Source organism: Balaenoptera musculus, chromosome 6 (assembly GCF_009873245.2).
Source record: "Balaenoptera musculus isolate JJ_BM4_2016_0621 chromosome 6, mBalMus1.pri.v3, whole genome shotgun sequence".
NCBI lineage: Eukaryota > Metazoa > Chordata > Mammalia > Artiodactyla > Balaenopteridae > Balaenoptera > Balaenoptera musculus.
The window spans coordinates 31,539,257-31,556,535 of record NC_045790.1 but is presented as its reverse complement, the minus strand read 5'-3'; the positions used below and the strand labels follow the sequence as shown (position 1 = coordinate 31,556,535).

Here is a 17,279-nt window from a genome sequence, read left to right as displayed (position 1 = left end):
CCCGCGCCGTCGCCATTGGGCGGGCCGTATGAGTGACGGGCGGGGGGCGGGCCGTATGAGTGACAGGCGGAGAGCGTGGCGTGGCGCCCGGGCCGTGGTCATGTGACGTGGGGCACAGGGGTCGAGGGCAAGATCGTAGCCCTGCGGCAGGTCCGCGCGCTCTGACTCAAGCCGGACTGGGGCACATGGAATGAGCTCGGACTTGTGGACTCTGGAGACGCGCCGTTCCACGCCCTGCCTTTTGGGCAAGGTGCTGCCCCGCCGCTTAAGAACTCAGAGGAGTCTACCGGCCGGGGAGGCGCCGTTCTCAAGGGCAGAGTGGATTCGAGGCCCGGACAGCTACATACGTTTCCGTCTTCCTTTTTGGTCCAGCTAGGCAGTTCTTAAGACCGTAGAATTACCGCAGATTCTCAATAAATATCCTCCTTCTCTCCCCCGCCTTTCCCCAAGCTGCTTGGGATGTTGAAATATGGTACTAACACAATGTTCGCTTTAGGTTGGAATCCAGCTTTACTGTAAGATGTGACTGGGCAGCTCGGGGAATACCTTTATAGCGAGTACCAGTCGATAGCTTGATGGAATACCTGTTGCTTGTCAGATCTTGTGGCTGCTCAGGGACTTCTGTCCTTTAATTCGGCAAACATTCCTGAGCCCCAGGCTTGTGCAGCCAGCACTATACCCAGGCATACACAGGAAGCCTGGAAAACGGAAGGTCCAAGGAAGAATTGGAGATCCTGGTAGGAGAGAAGTGCAGCAGGGCCAGCAGATGGGAGGAGAACATAAAGAAAGGCGGCATTTCGAAGTGCTAAAGGGAAAAAGGAGGGAGGCGGTTCTGTGGAGTCTCGCTGGGGAGGATGGATTCTTGCTCAGTATTTTGACGTGGGAAGAACTAATCAGTGAAGTGTTTTTAATTTTTGTTTTAAAATGCTGGGCTGGGCTGGGCGAGGGCTCCCCCTCACCCCCCGCCACGCGCACCACCACGGGGCGGAGCGTGAAGTGTTTATTAGAACCCAGTTTATCTTTCATCCCCTGGAGCCTACAGGATTCGATAGTTCAGAATTCGTTAAGTAATTTTCTCTCTGCTACTGAGATGCAATCGCATTGACAGTAAGAGAACAGTTGTTTTCCAAGCCCCGCTGTGCACAGAAGAAACTGGGATTAGGCAACGGTAGTGTGGAATTGTCTCTTGGTTTCATCTTTAGGTGGGTGATTTGACTAGGTGGTGATCTGTGACTAGGTGGGTGATCACGTTCCTTCTCATGCCTCGTCTCCTAAAGATACGGTGAAGATTAAATGAAAAGCTCTTGGAAGACTGCACAGCACACAGCAGCGCTCCATAAAGGGTGCTAATTGGTAATAGATATTCAAAGATGCCATAAATTGTGAAAATACTCCATATGATACAATGTCATTATGCATTTGTCCAAAGCCACGGAATGTGCTACACCAAGAATGAATCTTAACGTAAACAATGGACTCCAGGTGACAATGATGTGCCCATGTATGTCCCACTTCGGTACAGGATGTGGAAAGTGGTGGAGGTTGGTGTGCTGCAGGGGCCATAAGGGAACTCTCTACTTTCTGCTCAATTTTGCTGTGAACCTAAACCTGCTCTAAAAAATAAAGTTTATTAATAAAAATGTAAAAAAAAGATGCCATGTATCATTTTAATCAATTATTGAAAAAATGTTATACAGTTGTGTAGCACTGTTCAGGTTTCAGAAGAACCCTTGAGCACATTATCTCATTGGAGCCTCACTACTTTGAGCCACACAGAGCAGGAGCGCTGGCATGGCTATTTTATAAGTGATGCTTAAACTCAAGCCCTTTAGTAAAGTGCCTTAGACACTATTTAAAAAATTTAGTCCTAAATTTTCTGATTGAGGATCCTGTGTATGACTAATAGCTTTCTTTCCTCTATTTAATACACACTACTCAGTTGTTAACTTGTTGGCTGTTTTGCATGTATGTGCTCAGCCACGTAATCTACTCGTCAGTGGATCAGGCATACCTAATGTTACTTGAAACTGGTGCAGATCCCTGAAAGAAATTGGCATGTCAGAAGAAAGTGTCTTCATGACTATATAAAAAAATGTGTGCTCCTTTATCTCAGAGCAGCAGCTGTTGTGTGGTGTTGAAGTTAGGTGGGTATGGGGACTGTTGAAGTGGTCACAAGCTGTAACCACTTCTAGATTTCCACTAATAAGTTAAACACTTACAATAGGGAAATGTTCAACACTGCACTTCAGGATTTAATTTCAGGGTTCTAGACATTAAAAAAAAGTGTTTTCTTAGTAAGACCGCACTTGATCCTCACTACTGTGGAAGGGCAGGTATGATTTCCATTTTACAGGCAAGGAAAATGAACTGCTAAGAGGTCAGGGGGATTTGCCACACTCTCAGCTGGAAAAATGGCAGAGCCAGAACCTAATTAAGCCTAGAATTCCACTCAGTGGAAAGTGTGCTAAATTCTTGACTGCTGCTGTCCAAACAAGCCTGCTTTCAAAGAAAAAAAAGTACCAAGCACATGTTTGCAGTTTTAGGGAAGTTTGTTAAATTCTGTTTGCTTTTCAACATTTTTTTTTGCCATAACACTGAACCCTGTTGACTTATCTACCCAGGATTTTTTCCACTAGGGGAATATATATATATATTTGAATAAATAAACTGAAGTTATCTGAGAACATTTAATAACATCTCGAAGTGTGCACATTGCTGCTACTATACACACTGAGCAAGAGACTAAAAAGTGTAGATTGGGGGTATAAAAAATGGATTTCATATTTTTGTTCGTTCCTGAGAAAAAGAGGAAGGGAGAACCCTGGTAGTGGGGCATTTTTGGAGCTTGCAAAGAGACAGACCAGCTGCATCTGCAAGATAGCCACGCCCTGGAAACTGGACTCAGCATGGAGCAGATGTTCCTGTCCCCCAGCTGGGGTGCTGAGAAGGGGCTGTGACCAGCATCCAAGTAAAGGGAGTGAAGAGAACCAAGGGCGATACATTATCCAGGTCTGCTGGCAAACACTGGTCACTGTCCCACTGATGCAGAGTGACGAACTGAAAATCAAAAAGCTATCAAATATATTGGGCAGAATCTAGTTTAGAAATCAGAATAAAATGTAGGAAACTTTCAACATTCTTAAAAGGATATATGAAAATATAGTTTCTATGAAAAGGAAGATAATAAGAACAAACTAAAAGAATGAGAGGAAAAGGAAGGTGGTGGGTTAGGTAAGTTCAAGAAAGTTAAAAGTGCAATAACAAACTTCATGTTAGAAACAGCAAACAGCAGAATGACACTAAAAATCAAGCCAGTCACGTGGAGGTTAAACTTGACAAGCTTTCCTAACCAGAAAGGAAAGAGATGATAGGGAGAGGCACTTGAGAATAGACAAAAGTATTTTTGAGAACTAAAATTATGAATTTAGATATTCTCTCAAATTAAAAAAAAAAAAACCTTAGGTGGGGAGAGACATTGGATTCACTTTTGTTTCAGACAAAAGTCACTGATACAAAAGTTACAGGGAGAAATAAACACAGAAGCATCCAAGCAGAAAAATAAAACCTATAAGGGAACAAAAATCAGGTTGGCCCCAATCTCATTACTATGCCAGAAGACAACAGAATGCCATCAACAGTCTTTCCAAAGAAAGTGACAAGAATTACGTGTCCAGTCGACTTTCATGCGCGAAGGCAAGAGAAGAAAAGAGGAGCAGCGGAGGAAAGTCAGGTAGAGCAGTTTTAGCCCAGGGTGCTTAATTCACTTGTTAATTCATGAGTTTCTGTTCATTCAAAACTGAGTAAGGAATAATCCCTAATTCTTTCTACCACAACTTCCCTACTCTAAAGTTAATTTTTTTTTTTCTTTTTTTGGCTGCCCCGCGTGGCTTGCAGTATCTCAGTTCCCTGGCCAGGGACTGAACCTGGGCTACAGCAGTGAAAGCCCCGAATCCTAACCACTAAGCCAAAGGGGACTCCCCTCTAAAGTTAATTTTGATACGATTCTTTTTTAGCTGGAAAATGTCTCCAAGTAATTTGTTTAAAAGAAGGGCACACAAGGTGTGCTACTTTCTGAACCCTCTTCTATCTGGGAATGTTTGCCCAGCAAGCACCCCCTGCAGCCCTTCCTATGCATTCATCCACCTAAATCTGTGCCTCTTACTTGCACATTCCCAGGACTTGGCAGGCATCGGGTGTCAATAAACACTAGATCGAATGAGCACATGTAAAGGGAACATGGGATAAAGAGGAGCAGATCTGTACTGCCCTTAATCCTTGACCTAGTTTCCTCAGGAAATTTAGGACTCTCAGTGGAAAGTAATGTGGATAGAATCACAGGTTGAAAATCTGATTTTATTTCAAAATGATAAATAAACCGAGGCATAGTTTAGACCATGTACTACTTCTGAAGGGCTTGTGAATTAGAGAAACAGTTCCAGGAGGGCTCCAGTCAGACCAAAATGATACCAATCAAACTCATGATTGGCAGAGATAGCCTCTTTAATAATCAGGGATTTTAAAAGTCCTCCACCCTAATTTCTGAATATCATAAAAAGTAAAAATTACTTCTGTCATTTTTCCTTTGAAAATGTTTTTAGCAGCAAACAGGACTCTTGTTTTCCTTACTTCATTTTTATGACCATCGTAGTTATATGTTAACTTACTTAAAATTAGAGAGGCAAAAAAACTAAAAGCCCCTCAGTGGCACTGCTCATCCATGGAAGGCTCACATAAATAGGTACTCATGTTCACGTTATCACTTCTTCTACAAATATCAATAAAGTAAGGTTTGTAAATCGTAAATACAGTAGTGGCAGTTCACACATATTTGACACGTTTTCACACAAGGATTCAGTCAACAACAATAAATATAATTTCCCCTCTTCAAAACAAACAAACAAAAAGGATTTATAAGAGAAAAAAAGGATTAATTTACTTGGAGTTTATCAGCACACCATTTTTAGTGTGCTTTGAAAGAATTAAAAAGCATGAAATTGTATTCCTGAATACTGGCCCATAGTTACATTTTTTTTTTTAAACCTGTCTTCAATACATACATCATGGCTTTCTATTAAAATCCTTAAATCTACAGGGATTTGTAGTAGGTAAGACTATATTAAAAATTTTTTTCCTCATTACCAATTTCATTAAGTTAAAAAAAAAATCTGACATTTCCCTTAAATGTTAAGTTGAAGCCTGATCTATGCTGCTGTGTCCTGTGAAATGAACCTAATTTTCAAAGTGAATAGGAACGCCTGAGTGGCCATTTAGAGTGCGGCATTTTCCTTCCCTCATGATTCCTGCTGGGTCCTCTTCGCTGAGGCTTTTCCCTGAGTCATATATTTACTGGAAAGGCTACCTAGAGGAGGGGAAAAAACAAAACCCAACATAAATGAAACAAGCCTCACTTTATCGTAAACGCCATACAATTACTTCTTATTGTTAATTATTCACAGAAACTTTTCATACTGGTCACTTGTTTCGAATCAAGTAATTTGGCTAGATATATTGTAAAAAGGTATATATAGAACATTATCTATTAAACATAAGCCTCGTCACATTCTTTCTAAATGCAGACGAGTTGCTAGAGTGACATCATTTTAATACATTTGCATGCTCACTATTTACATATTGGTACAGAAGGCCAGGTGAACTTTTAAAGGCTCTGCTCTGCATCTGCAACCAAACAGAATAGATTGCAAAGAATACTTTGGTCAGAAATAAATATCTTGCATCATTACTCTGAAGACACGAAGCTGTGAATGGTGATATTGTAGCCATAACTCATTGATTTAAAAGAAAAAAAGGAAATTTATTATATTTACAGGTGAAGGACAGAAATGAAGACTGCTAATTAAATGCATACCACAGAACAGTTAATAAATTCTGTTCTGGAGTCTAAACAAATAGATCAACAAAGCAAGAAAATTGAGAAATTCTTAAGTGATTACTTGTAAGAAAGTAGTATATAACAAAGGTTATACACATTGATTATATACATTTCAAACCAATGGGGGAAAGTATGGATTGTTCAATAACTGGTATTGTGTCAAATAAGTAATTTTGGAAGAAAAGGGTTAGATAAGTTTCCTTCCTCACATCATACTTTTCCTCCCCACCTAATTCCAAATGAATTATAGAGTTAAATATAAGAGAGTCAAAGTATAAGAACTAGTGAATATTTATACAATCTCGGGGTGGGGAAAGAGTTTCCTAAGTACATCACTTTATGTTTTATTTATGAAAAAGGCTTTCTATGCTTAGTACTAAAGAAGTTACAAATCAATAGAGAAAAGATGAACACCAATAGATAGCTGGTGAAAGAAAAAGCAATATATGAAAGAGAAAAAAACAGCACATAAGTATATAAAAAATATTCAATATCAATGGGTAATCAAAGAAATGCAAACAAGATACCAATTCCTAACCACCAAATTGTTTGAAGGAAGATGAGAAGGACAGGGAAGTGGGTAGAAATTTTGTAAAGGAATATTCATCCAAACCTTACAATAATTTAAGTATGCAAACAACTCAAGTGTCCAGAACTTGTGATATGACTAAGTATATCATGAACACAATAGGATTATTAGGTATGCAGAGAAGGATAATTAATAACATGAAAAAAAGCAGGTTATAAAACCACATGAATAATATTTTCATTAAAACTAAAAATTAAAAAAGGAAAAAGGAAAAACCCTACCAATCAGATATTTGGTGCCTCATTTTCCTTATCTGTAAAATAAGGGCAATAACACCTACCCCCTTGGAGTTATTGTGATGATTAAATTAATTAATACATGTAAAGCAACTGAATAGTACCTGGCACATAGAAAGTACTCAATAAATGCTAACTATTATCATTACACTGATGTAAAAAGATGGGAAGATTTTACCTCTAAAACCTAAATAATAGTTAACGCTCTAGAACAGGACAAGTATAAATGGCTTTTATTTTCATTTTGCTTAAACTATACTTTCTAAAATGTCCAAAGCCAAAATATTAAGTATGCACATATAAACTTATGCCCCCCAAAAGCAAACTTTTCAAAGCAGGACATCTAGATAGTCAACTCACAGTGAAAAATGAGTGCTATGTCAGGAAGATTCAAAGCACTCTACTTGTGTATAAATACCATATTTATACCACAGAGTGTCTACTGGTCAAAAATGCACATCTTTGATATTCTGAACTGCACAAAGTATTGAGGACAGGCTTTTCACTCGAGGGACAAAAATTTAGATCACTATACCTCATATTCTATACACAATTCAGATGGATTAAAGATCTAAATAGGAAAAATAAGGTTTTAAAGCTATTAGAAAAAAATACAGATGCATATCTTTATAACCTCAGGCTAGGGAAGAATTTCTGAAAGATAACCCTAAAATCATGAATCACATGTCCATGAAAACTAATCAGGGAAAACCAATCATCTGATTATCTCAAAATTAAAAACTGAAGTGGCAATAGATACAAGGTGAAAGACAAGATATACTGGAGGAAGATATTAAGGAAGTATATAATAATAAATTCTCAGTATTCAGAATGAAGAACCCTTGTAAATTATTAAGGAAATGATAATGCAACAGGAAAATGGGCAAATGATCTGAACAGACAACTCACAGAAGAGGAACTCCAACTGGCCAGTAAACATAGAAAAAGGTGCTTAGCATCACCAGAGTCAAAAAAATACCCATTAGAACAACACCAAAGTATTTTTCACTCATCAGATTTGTAAGAATAAACACTGCTGATGGGAGTGACAATTGTTTCAACCAATAAGAGGGTATAGGAAAGTATCTAACTAAACTGAAAAGGCACATATGCACATATGAAAATGTGCTATGAACCAACAATTTGACTTCTAGGTACTCAAACCCTATAGAATCTCTAAAACATGCTCAAGAAGACTCACACAAGAATGTTCACTACAACACTGTTTATAATAGGAAACAATCAGAGGTAATCTAAATGTTCACGTACTAGGTAATGGCTACATAAAATATTCTGTATTCGTATGATGCAATACTGTAAAGAAAGAGGCTAAATCTATATACAATAACATATATAAATTTAAAAATAATTTCGTTAAATAGATATAAAAAAGCAGGTTGTAGAACATTCTTATTATACAGTGTGATATGTCATTTAAATTTAAATAGTCACCAAGGATACATATGTTAAAGGATACACATGTAAGGGCTTAAAAAGAACGGGTACCTGAAGTCATAATAATGGATCCTCTGGGATGGAGGGGGACATGACAGACAGAATGGGCCTGGGGTAGTCACCATCTTAACCTTTTATTAACAAATGATTGAAAAGAAAATGTGAAAAAATAACGCCAATTCTCTAGTAGATGGGTAGTTGTTATATTATTTGTATCTTTAAAAAAATTTTTCCCCAAAATGTTAAGAAACCATTCTTTTCTAAGAATAGTACTTATAGTTTTATTACTGCATCACTTAAACATGTAATCCCATATATATATATATATAAAATCTCATCATACCTGAAGAAACTTCATATAAAAAATTCACATGTAAAAAGATAAAACTATGCGACTTCCCTGGCAGTCCAGTGGTTAAGTCTCCACACTTCCAGTACAGGGGGCACATATTCGATCCCTGGTTGGGAACTAAGAACCTGCATACCGCATGGCGCGGCCAGAAAAAAAGATAAAACTGCTAGAAATAAAATATGAATTTGTATGTAATCTGAGGGAAGCACATGAAATTCTTAAAATTGTGTAAGCATGACTTGAAACTACCCTAAAGTTGGCTAGATCAAACTACTAAAACAAACAAAACAAATGTATGTATGGCAAAATAAATCATAAATGAGGCTGAAAGAATAATAAACTGGTGGTGGTGGCGAAGGCTACTGTAACACATTTGACAAAGCATGAATGAATTTCTAAGTAGAAAGAACTAAAGACAAAAATGAATCCTCAACGAAAATACAAAGATACAACATGAAGAAATACAAATGAAAATGTGGGAAATGTTAGTGTTCAATGGTAACAGTAGAACTTCAAGCAGACTGGCAAAAAAGACTACCCTAATGAAGTGAGGGTATGGAAAGGTTGTGAATGACTCTCTGAGATTGTCAACAATCACAACGTGGCATTAATTGTATCTCTGTCGAAACATGCATACTGTTTTTTTTTTTAAAAGGGCCGATGAACCTTTTTTTTTTTTAAATTTTTATTTATTTATTTTTATTTATTTATGGCTGTGTCGGGTCTTCGTTTCTGTGCGAGGGCTTTTTCTAGTTGCGGCAAGTGGGGGCCACTCTTCATCGCGGTGCGCGGGCCTCTCATTATCGCCGCCTCTCTTGTTGCGGAGCACGGGCTCCAGACGCGCAGGCTCAGTAGTTGTGGCTCACGGGCCCAGTTGCTCCGCGGCATGTGGGATCTTCCCAGACCAGGGCTCGAACCCGTGTCCCCTGCATTGGCAGGCAGATTCTCAACCACTGCGCCACCAGGGAAGTCCCGAAACATGCATACTTTTAAACCTATTATCCTCCTAAGCGGGTATTTATCCTGAGGAAATAACTAGACAAACATGCAAATATACATTATAATGTTTAAACAGTGGTCTTCAACCTTGGGTACTTGTATTCCTGAATAGCTTAACAGGACAAGTGCTTAATGTATTCGTTGGGCAATCAGAGAGTTGACCACAGTGCTTCAATTTCTGAGTTCTCCCTGCGAATGCCTTTGTGGCCCGGGCTTTGGGCTGGTTCTCAGGAATCACACCACTTTTTCTTTCCCCTTTCACAAGACAGAGAGGCATACCTTCTAACCATCCACCTCTTAATGTGGTACGTTGCCCCAGGGTGAAAAAGAAAGCCTTGGGAGGCAGGGAGGCACACAAAATGCTGGTATCTGTGACAAAATGTGAATGCCTCTAATAAAAACCCAAATTTTTAGCTTTCATGAAATTACACTGATAGCTGATGACCATCAAAATAATTTCTGATGATGCATTACTATGTGATTTTTGGTCATTTAATTAAAAAGGAATGAAAATAACTGAGTGGCACTGTTGTAATACATCTTCCCTTCCCAGACTCCTAAAGGTATTTCTTATTTTAATTTGCTATCATGAAGACTAATGAGGTTTCTCAATGTTTACCAAGTATAAAAACAAAAAGATTAGGAATAGAAATGATTCACTGTTTCATTCCTGCAATAAGTAGTACTGATCCAAAGATAAATGAATGCATGGGGAAAAAAATCCCATCTAATTAAAGGACAGTCATTTTCAGTAAGTAAACATAAAAAGCAATTTTTAATCAAAATTTGTAACATTTGTTTTGGTTAATTATATTATTCTTATAACTATAAAAATAATTTAGAAGAAATTTTTACACTTTGAGATTTAATAAAAAGCTTAAAAATTCAATTTATATAAACACTTCTGTTGCAGATAAGTATGATAGGCTGGTCAATAAAATGCTTGAAATATATATGATAAAAAGGTATCATCTTAAGATAAAATTCCATGGAAGTGAAACAAGAATTCAAGGCGAAAAAAAAAAGATGTAAAATTTCTGCAATAATATTTATATTTCATTTGATACATTTAAGGCTGATGTAAAAGTTTTGTTTTTAAAATGCCAATATTTACAAAAAACCACCAGAAATTACATGTTTTGCAATTATGATGAAAAACTGAGATATAATCTTAAACACAGGGGCTTCCCTGGTGGCACAGTGGTTGAGAACCTGCCTGCCAATGCAGGGACATGGGTTCGAGCCCCCGTCTGGGAAGATCCCACATGCCGCGGAGCAACTAGGCCTGTGAGCCACAACTACTGAGCCTGCGCATCTGGAGCTTGTGCTCTGCAACAAGAGAGGCCGCGATAGTGAGAGGCCTGTGCACCGCGATGAAGAGTGGCCCCCGCTTGCCGCAACTAGAGAAAGCCCTTGCACAGAAACGAAGACCCAACAGAGCCAAAAGTAAATAAATAAATAAATAAAAAATAAAAATAAAGGACTTCCTTTAAAAAAAAAAACTCAAAACACATACAAGGAGATATATTGGTGGGTCAACATTTTGGGGGAGAGTATGCGAGCAAAAAAGTTTTGAAAACACTGACATAACAAATGTTTGAAAAGAGCTAGTTCATTAATAAGGAATGCTTAAATAAATAATGTATATTCATATACTGGAATATCAAGAAGGGTATGAAAAAGAATGATCTATATTCACTGATACTAAGATTTCCCCATATGGTTTTTAAAAAGTGCTTCTATTATTTTAAATTTACTATCATAAAGAGAACTGTGTTTTTGTTTTTTTTTTTTTTTAATTTTATTTATTTATTTATGGCTGTGTTGGGTCCTCGTTTCCGCGCGAGGGCTTCCTCTAGTTGTGGCAAGCGGGGGCCACTCTTCATCGCAGTGCGCGGGCCTCTCACTATTGCGGCCTCTCTTGTTGCGGAGCACAGGCTCCAGACGCGCAGGCTCAGTAATTGTGGCTCACGGGCCCAGTTGCTCCGCGGCATGTGGGATCTTCCCAGACCAGGGCTCGAACCCGTGTGCCCTGCAATGGCAGGCAGATTCTCAACCACTGCACCACCAGGGAAGCCCTGTGTTTTTGTTTTTAATAAGTAGGCTTTAACATTCTGGTCAAGGAAAAAAGTATACATCAGCATGAAGGAGAAAAGATATCCACCAATCTCTTATAGTATCTCCAATTCTTAAGATTTCAAATCCTGGGATTAAAATGGAATAAATGAAGAGACAGAGGTAGTTTCTTTTGAAAAGTAATTTTCTTTGCAAAAACGGTAGAGGATTAAGAAATAGAAAAATGTTAGTTTTTTGAGATTCTCATACCGAACAGTTTATGACTATGGTTCTCCAATCTCCACATGCTCCTGTTTTGTTAAAACTTTCCATTATATATTTGTCCTAGAAGTTAGAGAGAATTACATCATGGTTGGAGACTTTCTGTTAACCACAGTAATAAGAGTAGTAATAATTTATTGAGTGATGTGTGCCAGATGCTGTGTTAAGGGCTTTACATATATGAAATTAATCCTTACAATTGCCCTGTGAGATATTAGCCCCAATTTATCCACAAGGAAACTGAGGCACTGAGAGGTTCGATAACTTGACAGAGGTAATGCAGCTAGTAAATGACTGAGCTGGATTTCAAACTCAAGTTAAGTCTGATTTTAACGCTCGTATTCTTGATCATTCTTCCAAACTTACTGAACATCTAAGGCACTGTGCTGGCTGTGTGTATGTGGGGGAGGGAGGAAACAATGAAGATCAAGGAAATTCATGGAATTTTCTATCTACTACTATCACATTTGAGAGTTAAGAACTATACATAGCCTAGTGGAAAGGAATGGAGGGAGGTATCAGGAGAGGAAAAGAGAACTTGGTTGAGTGCTTACTACTGAATGGGTGCTTTAATCTTCTCAGCACCCGATGACACAGGTGGTGCTACTGCCAATTTTATAAATGTGACATCTGGAGCTCAGAGCAGCTAATCTCTTCTAAGGCCAATATAGCTGATGTGTGAGAGCAGAGGCTGTCCATACCAGCAGGCTCTTGTTAGGAAACTACCCGTGCATCACAGATAAATAAGCCTGTGAAAAGGAAGAGCTTTTCGGAAACTTAATACTACTTATAGTTGAGACATATTTCACATCTATAACAACATAGATAACTTGTATAAATTTATCATGGGTAAATTTGACAGTATTAACAGTTGTCAATAAATTAAACTTGAAGTTTAATTTATTGGAAAGGATAAATTTTAACCACCTATGTTTTCTTTTCTGGTATAAAGTAAACCTATTTATTGTAATAAACTTACTACAGAAAAAAAAAGTTAAGTTTTACAGTCATTCAAATGATTTATAAATATGTAAGTCTTTTACTCAGAAGACAATTTATTGAAATCCTAACTTACTGTCAATTGGTAATGCCATTTCTAGGCATATGTCTAATATCTGTATTTCTCCCTCACTTAAAAAATTATACAATTATAAAGTTTTACTCTCAAGATGTGCAAAGCCTTTAGCAGAAGCAATGCCGACAGATGCCCTGCGGGAATATCAACCCCATCAGTACCCCCCGTCCCCCCACCAACCTCCGCCCTCGCTGCATGCAGCTACCATTCTAAGTGCTTTTACAAGGGTTTCTCAACAGCCGTACCAGGCAAGTGATAGTAGTGCTATTATCCCCTTGTAACAGATGAGGAAACTGAAGGAAGTGGAGGATAAGATCACAAGCTAGAAATCACACCATGCAATCTGATGGCAAAGCCGATATTCAGAAACACCTTATCCTTGGCAAAACAAATATCTCAACTAAGCAAGGATCAGTATTTTCTTACGTAAAATGTTCTGGAAATGCCTGTTCAAGGCTGAAGCTTGTAAAAACAACACTCTTCTGCCTTGTTTACATCTGGTAACTATGTGATCCTCAAACTCTCAGAGGATCTACGGGAAACAAGCCCACAAACTGCAGTGGAGTCTGTTTCCCAAACACTTTCATCTGTTGAAGTAGCTTTCAGAGGCAGCCTGTCAATCTCCTCATCCATCTTTCATGCTGCCATTGTCAATCAAATCCTCTCACGATAGGCCCCATTCTCTTTTCACACAATTTCATTTTGAGGGTTTTCCCAGTAGAACCTTTCTTATTTTTAAGTCCATGCATTCCACTGACAGCAATTACAAGACCTTCCCAGGAAAGAGCTGCTCTCGCCTGTTCTTACAGAGTCTCCTATGTCTTTACCTTTCATGGACACCATATTCCCCTTTTGGGTAAGGGTGGCAATTCTCTGAAGATTTCTGTTTCTCTTTGAGTTGTTCTACCTCACTCTGCATACCAATCTCAATACTCAGGCCTTTTAAATTTTGATTGTAAAGAGATGTGATGCCATTTCAAATGTTTTTCCCAATCATTAAAAAAAAAAACCCAACTGTAAAATTAGCATATCATAAAAATAAATGCCTACTTCTATGTAGATCATTTTATATACTGGAGATAATTCATCGTGGTACTGACAGAAACGGAAGTACTTAAATAATTTAATAAGTCAATTAATTTTTCTCTTGTTAACATTCAAAGTAGAAACAACCAAATACTCTTCGCCTGGAGCTCTCAGCTTTCCCAGGGTGAGATCACTGTGCCCTGGCTTATTTCAGCCTGGTTTGGTGAAAGCTGGGAAGAGCTCTCTCTATGGTGGGACTCTTTAGGCTGCTGAGGCTCTGAGAGCCCTCTCTCTCAGAAACCGACACCTGATGGTAGATACAGATTAGCCTCTTCACACTCTGTAACTAACACAGGCACCTCTCCAATCTAAAAGCAAACATTCTTTGCACATTAGCAATAAGACACAATATGTAAAAGCTGAGCATAAAATATGTGGCTTGTTTTACATTATATATAAAAATGTCAGGTTATATCAATGAAGTTTTAAAATTTCAAAAACTTAACTTTTCTCATCAACAATACAATCGAGTTAAAAAGAGTACACATGCTCTATTTGCTTATATAATATTCCTCCTTTAACTCTACTTTATTGAAGATTAGAGAGAGAGAAAGAAAGAGAAAGAGAAGGCCTTCACAGCCTCCCATTTCCCTCTCCCTTTTAGCATCTTTCCTTAGGCCTGGGGCCTGGGTGGGGATGGGGCACTAACCCCACCTGGCACTAACCCACAGCTGAAGTTAGGTAGCCTACAGTTCTTCCAGCACTTCTCACCACAATTCTCTACAATCAGGTTTTTCTGTCCTCCACTCCAAAGAAATGGCTCTTTTCAAAGTCACAGTGAGTGACTTCTGTGTTGCCAAATAAAATGCTGAATTCTCAGTCTTCGGTGCACAGACCTATGAGCAGCAATTTGCACGAAGTCAATTCTCCCTCTTTGAGGCACTTTCTCCATTTGGACTCCAGGACCCAACTTGCTGCTTCTCCTCCCCCATGAACCATTTTTCCTGTGTCTCCTTGGTTTATTTTGCCTGATCCTCTATATGCTTTTTCTCTTTTCTAAGTGATCGCAGTCAGACCCAGGGCTTAACTACCATCTATTATACACTGAGCATCCTCAAATTCATATCTGCAGCCTGGATTTTGCTCTAAATGCCAGGCTCCTATATCTACTTGGCTACTCAACATCTCTACCCAATATCTAGCAGGTCTCTTAAAACTTTTACATGTCTAAAACCGAACTCTACTTCTCCCCATGATCTGTTCTTCCTGACGGTTCCCCAGCACAGGAAATTCAAACTCCATTCTTCTAGCTGCTCAGAGCAAACATCACAGTGTCAGCTCTGATTCTCAAAATCTCATGATTTTCTGTCATGCTTTATCATCTAACCCATCAACAGATCATGTTGGCGCTACCTTTAAAGTCTCCAGAACATTAGCAGTCCTCACTTCCTCCACCCCTTCTACCCACATCTAAGCCGTCCTCTGCTCTCCCCTGAACTATAGCAGGAGCCTCCCTGTTGGTTTGAATTTTCACCCTTGCCTCCTCACGGCATAATGAACCTTTTAAAACAATTCAGATAATACCACTCCTTTGCTCAAAACCCTCCAACAGTTGCCCATCTCATGTAGAGAAAAAAAATCCCATCCCTACCACTGCTGAAGGAGCTGCATGACCCCCAGTTGTATACCCTTGACCTCATCTCCAACCAACCCTCCTTACCCTCATCCCACTTAGTGTCACCCACCCAGGACAAAACTGTTCTCAGCTCTGTTGTAAGAGTCTAACTCCAATTTCCTCTTGACTTGCCTCTTTCTTTCACTTGATTCTCTGCTTAAATGTTACTTTATCAGAGAGGCCTCCTCCCTCCCAACATTCTCTTTCCCTTTTCCTGCTTTATATTTCTTAGCATCTGTCCCACATGAAATATTTCTCTCTCTTCTGACAAGAATGCAGAGGAAATGAGAGAAGGGGCTTTGCTGGTTCACTGCTGTATCTTCAGTGTTTAGAACCACACCCTGAACTTAGAGGGGGTGGGTGGGTGGGAAGTGTGGCTTAATAAATATTTGTTGAAGGAATGAATAAATGACGCAGCTGAGAGAGACAGTGTTCAGGTCATGATTACTTTCTTTCCTTACTTTGGTGCATGGTAAATAATCTCCATGAGGAGAATACACTGCTGACAAGACAGTGGCAATTTCAAAGCAGAAACAAAAAGAAGAGGAACAAATAACTAGACTATGGTTCCTACTCAAGGATTGTATAAGAATCACCTAGAACATTTAAAAAATACACAGGCCTAAGCCTAGCCCCTGAAGCATCTGATTTAAGAAATGAAGGTGGGGGCAGGGCAGCTGTATTTTTAAAAGTTCCCCAAGTGATTCTGATGTCCAATCCCTGTTAAAACCACTTATTCAAAGGAAGTGCCTCAAAAGGCATGTGGTACACTATGCAGTAAATAAAATAACACACATTTTTTTTTTTTCAAACCCACATACCTGACTGGGGACTCAAAAATATAGATGTTTTTTGTTTCTTTTGGTCTTCATGTAAAAGCACTGCCTAAAAAATGAAATAGACTGGTTTACAAAGTCGAAAGGAACAGCATCCGAAACAGCCTGAAAACTGTAACCAAATCCAAGGAGAGCTGAAATTAGGCACGTGGGTGGCAGAACTTTGCAAGTTAATCAACAAGCAAGACACATCTATCTGCAGGACCCCTTAAAGCACACCTGGCGAGCTGGTGCACAGCAAGCTCACCGCACCCTGCGCCTCAGGCAGAGCAGAGGAGCCACGAGGATGGAGACAGGGCCTGGGGCAGCCCAGCGCCTCTGAGCACCTGGCACAGAGCTGCTAGCACTCAGTACGTGTTTGCAGGAGAGACGGAGGATGGGAGGGCTTCCTGCTCAGGCCTGAGCTAGGTTTACCTGAACAAATGCGCCAGTTGGTCTCAAAGGGCTAGGTGAAGAAGGGGATCCAAATACACAATCAGATTTAGACAGACCTGAGAAAGAAATCAGCACTTTTTGTTCCTACTTTAAATTGAAAGTAGCAGCCCTGTTTCAAACTTTCACAGAAAGATTTTCTGTTGATATGACAGAAACTCTACTCAGTATACTGTGTGGACAAAACCATAACGTACTGGAAGAAATGAGTGGGAGCAACATAATTTTCAGATAGAAAGAAGCTGATTATTTTTAATTTTGCTCTTGGAGGAAATTCACCATACTCTAGCCCCATTCCTCCCCTTTTTATTTTACTTTTATATTATGACTACTTGATTTAATGTGAAAACACTGCAGTCTGAAGAAACCAAGATTCT

The 17,279-nt window shown here is 39.0% G+C and overlaps 1 protein-coding gene across 7 annotated transcripts in view; it reads right to left on the bottom strand.

Moving 5' to 3' along the window:
- Positions 1-4,334: 4,334 nt before the first annotated feature.
- TUT7 (terminal uridylyl transferase 7) overlaps positions 4,335-17,279 on the bottom strand; it is a 60,765-nt gene continuing 47,820 nt past the window's right edge. For 2 of the 7 annotated variants that reach the window (XM_036854822.1, XM_036854821.1), the window contains exons 27-29: positions 16,885-16,961; positions 16,456-16,519; positions 4,335-5,359 (exon numbers count right to left, since the gene is read on the bottom strand). In XM_036854822.1, the coding sequence (XP_036710717.1) occupies positions 5,292-5,359; positions 16,456-16,519; positions 16,885-16,961 (209 nt within the window). In that variant the 3' untranslated portion in view covers positions 4,335-5,291. The other 5 variants (XM_036854826.1, XM_036854825.1, XR_005020241.1 and 2 more) reach the window with 4 other exon arrangements.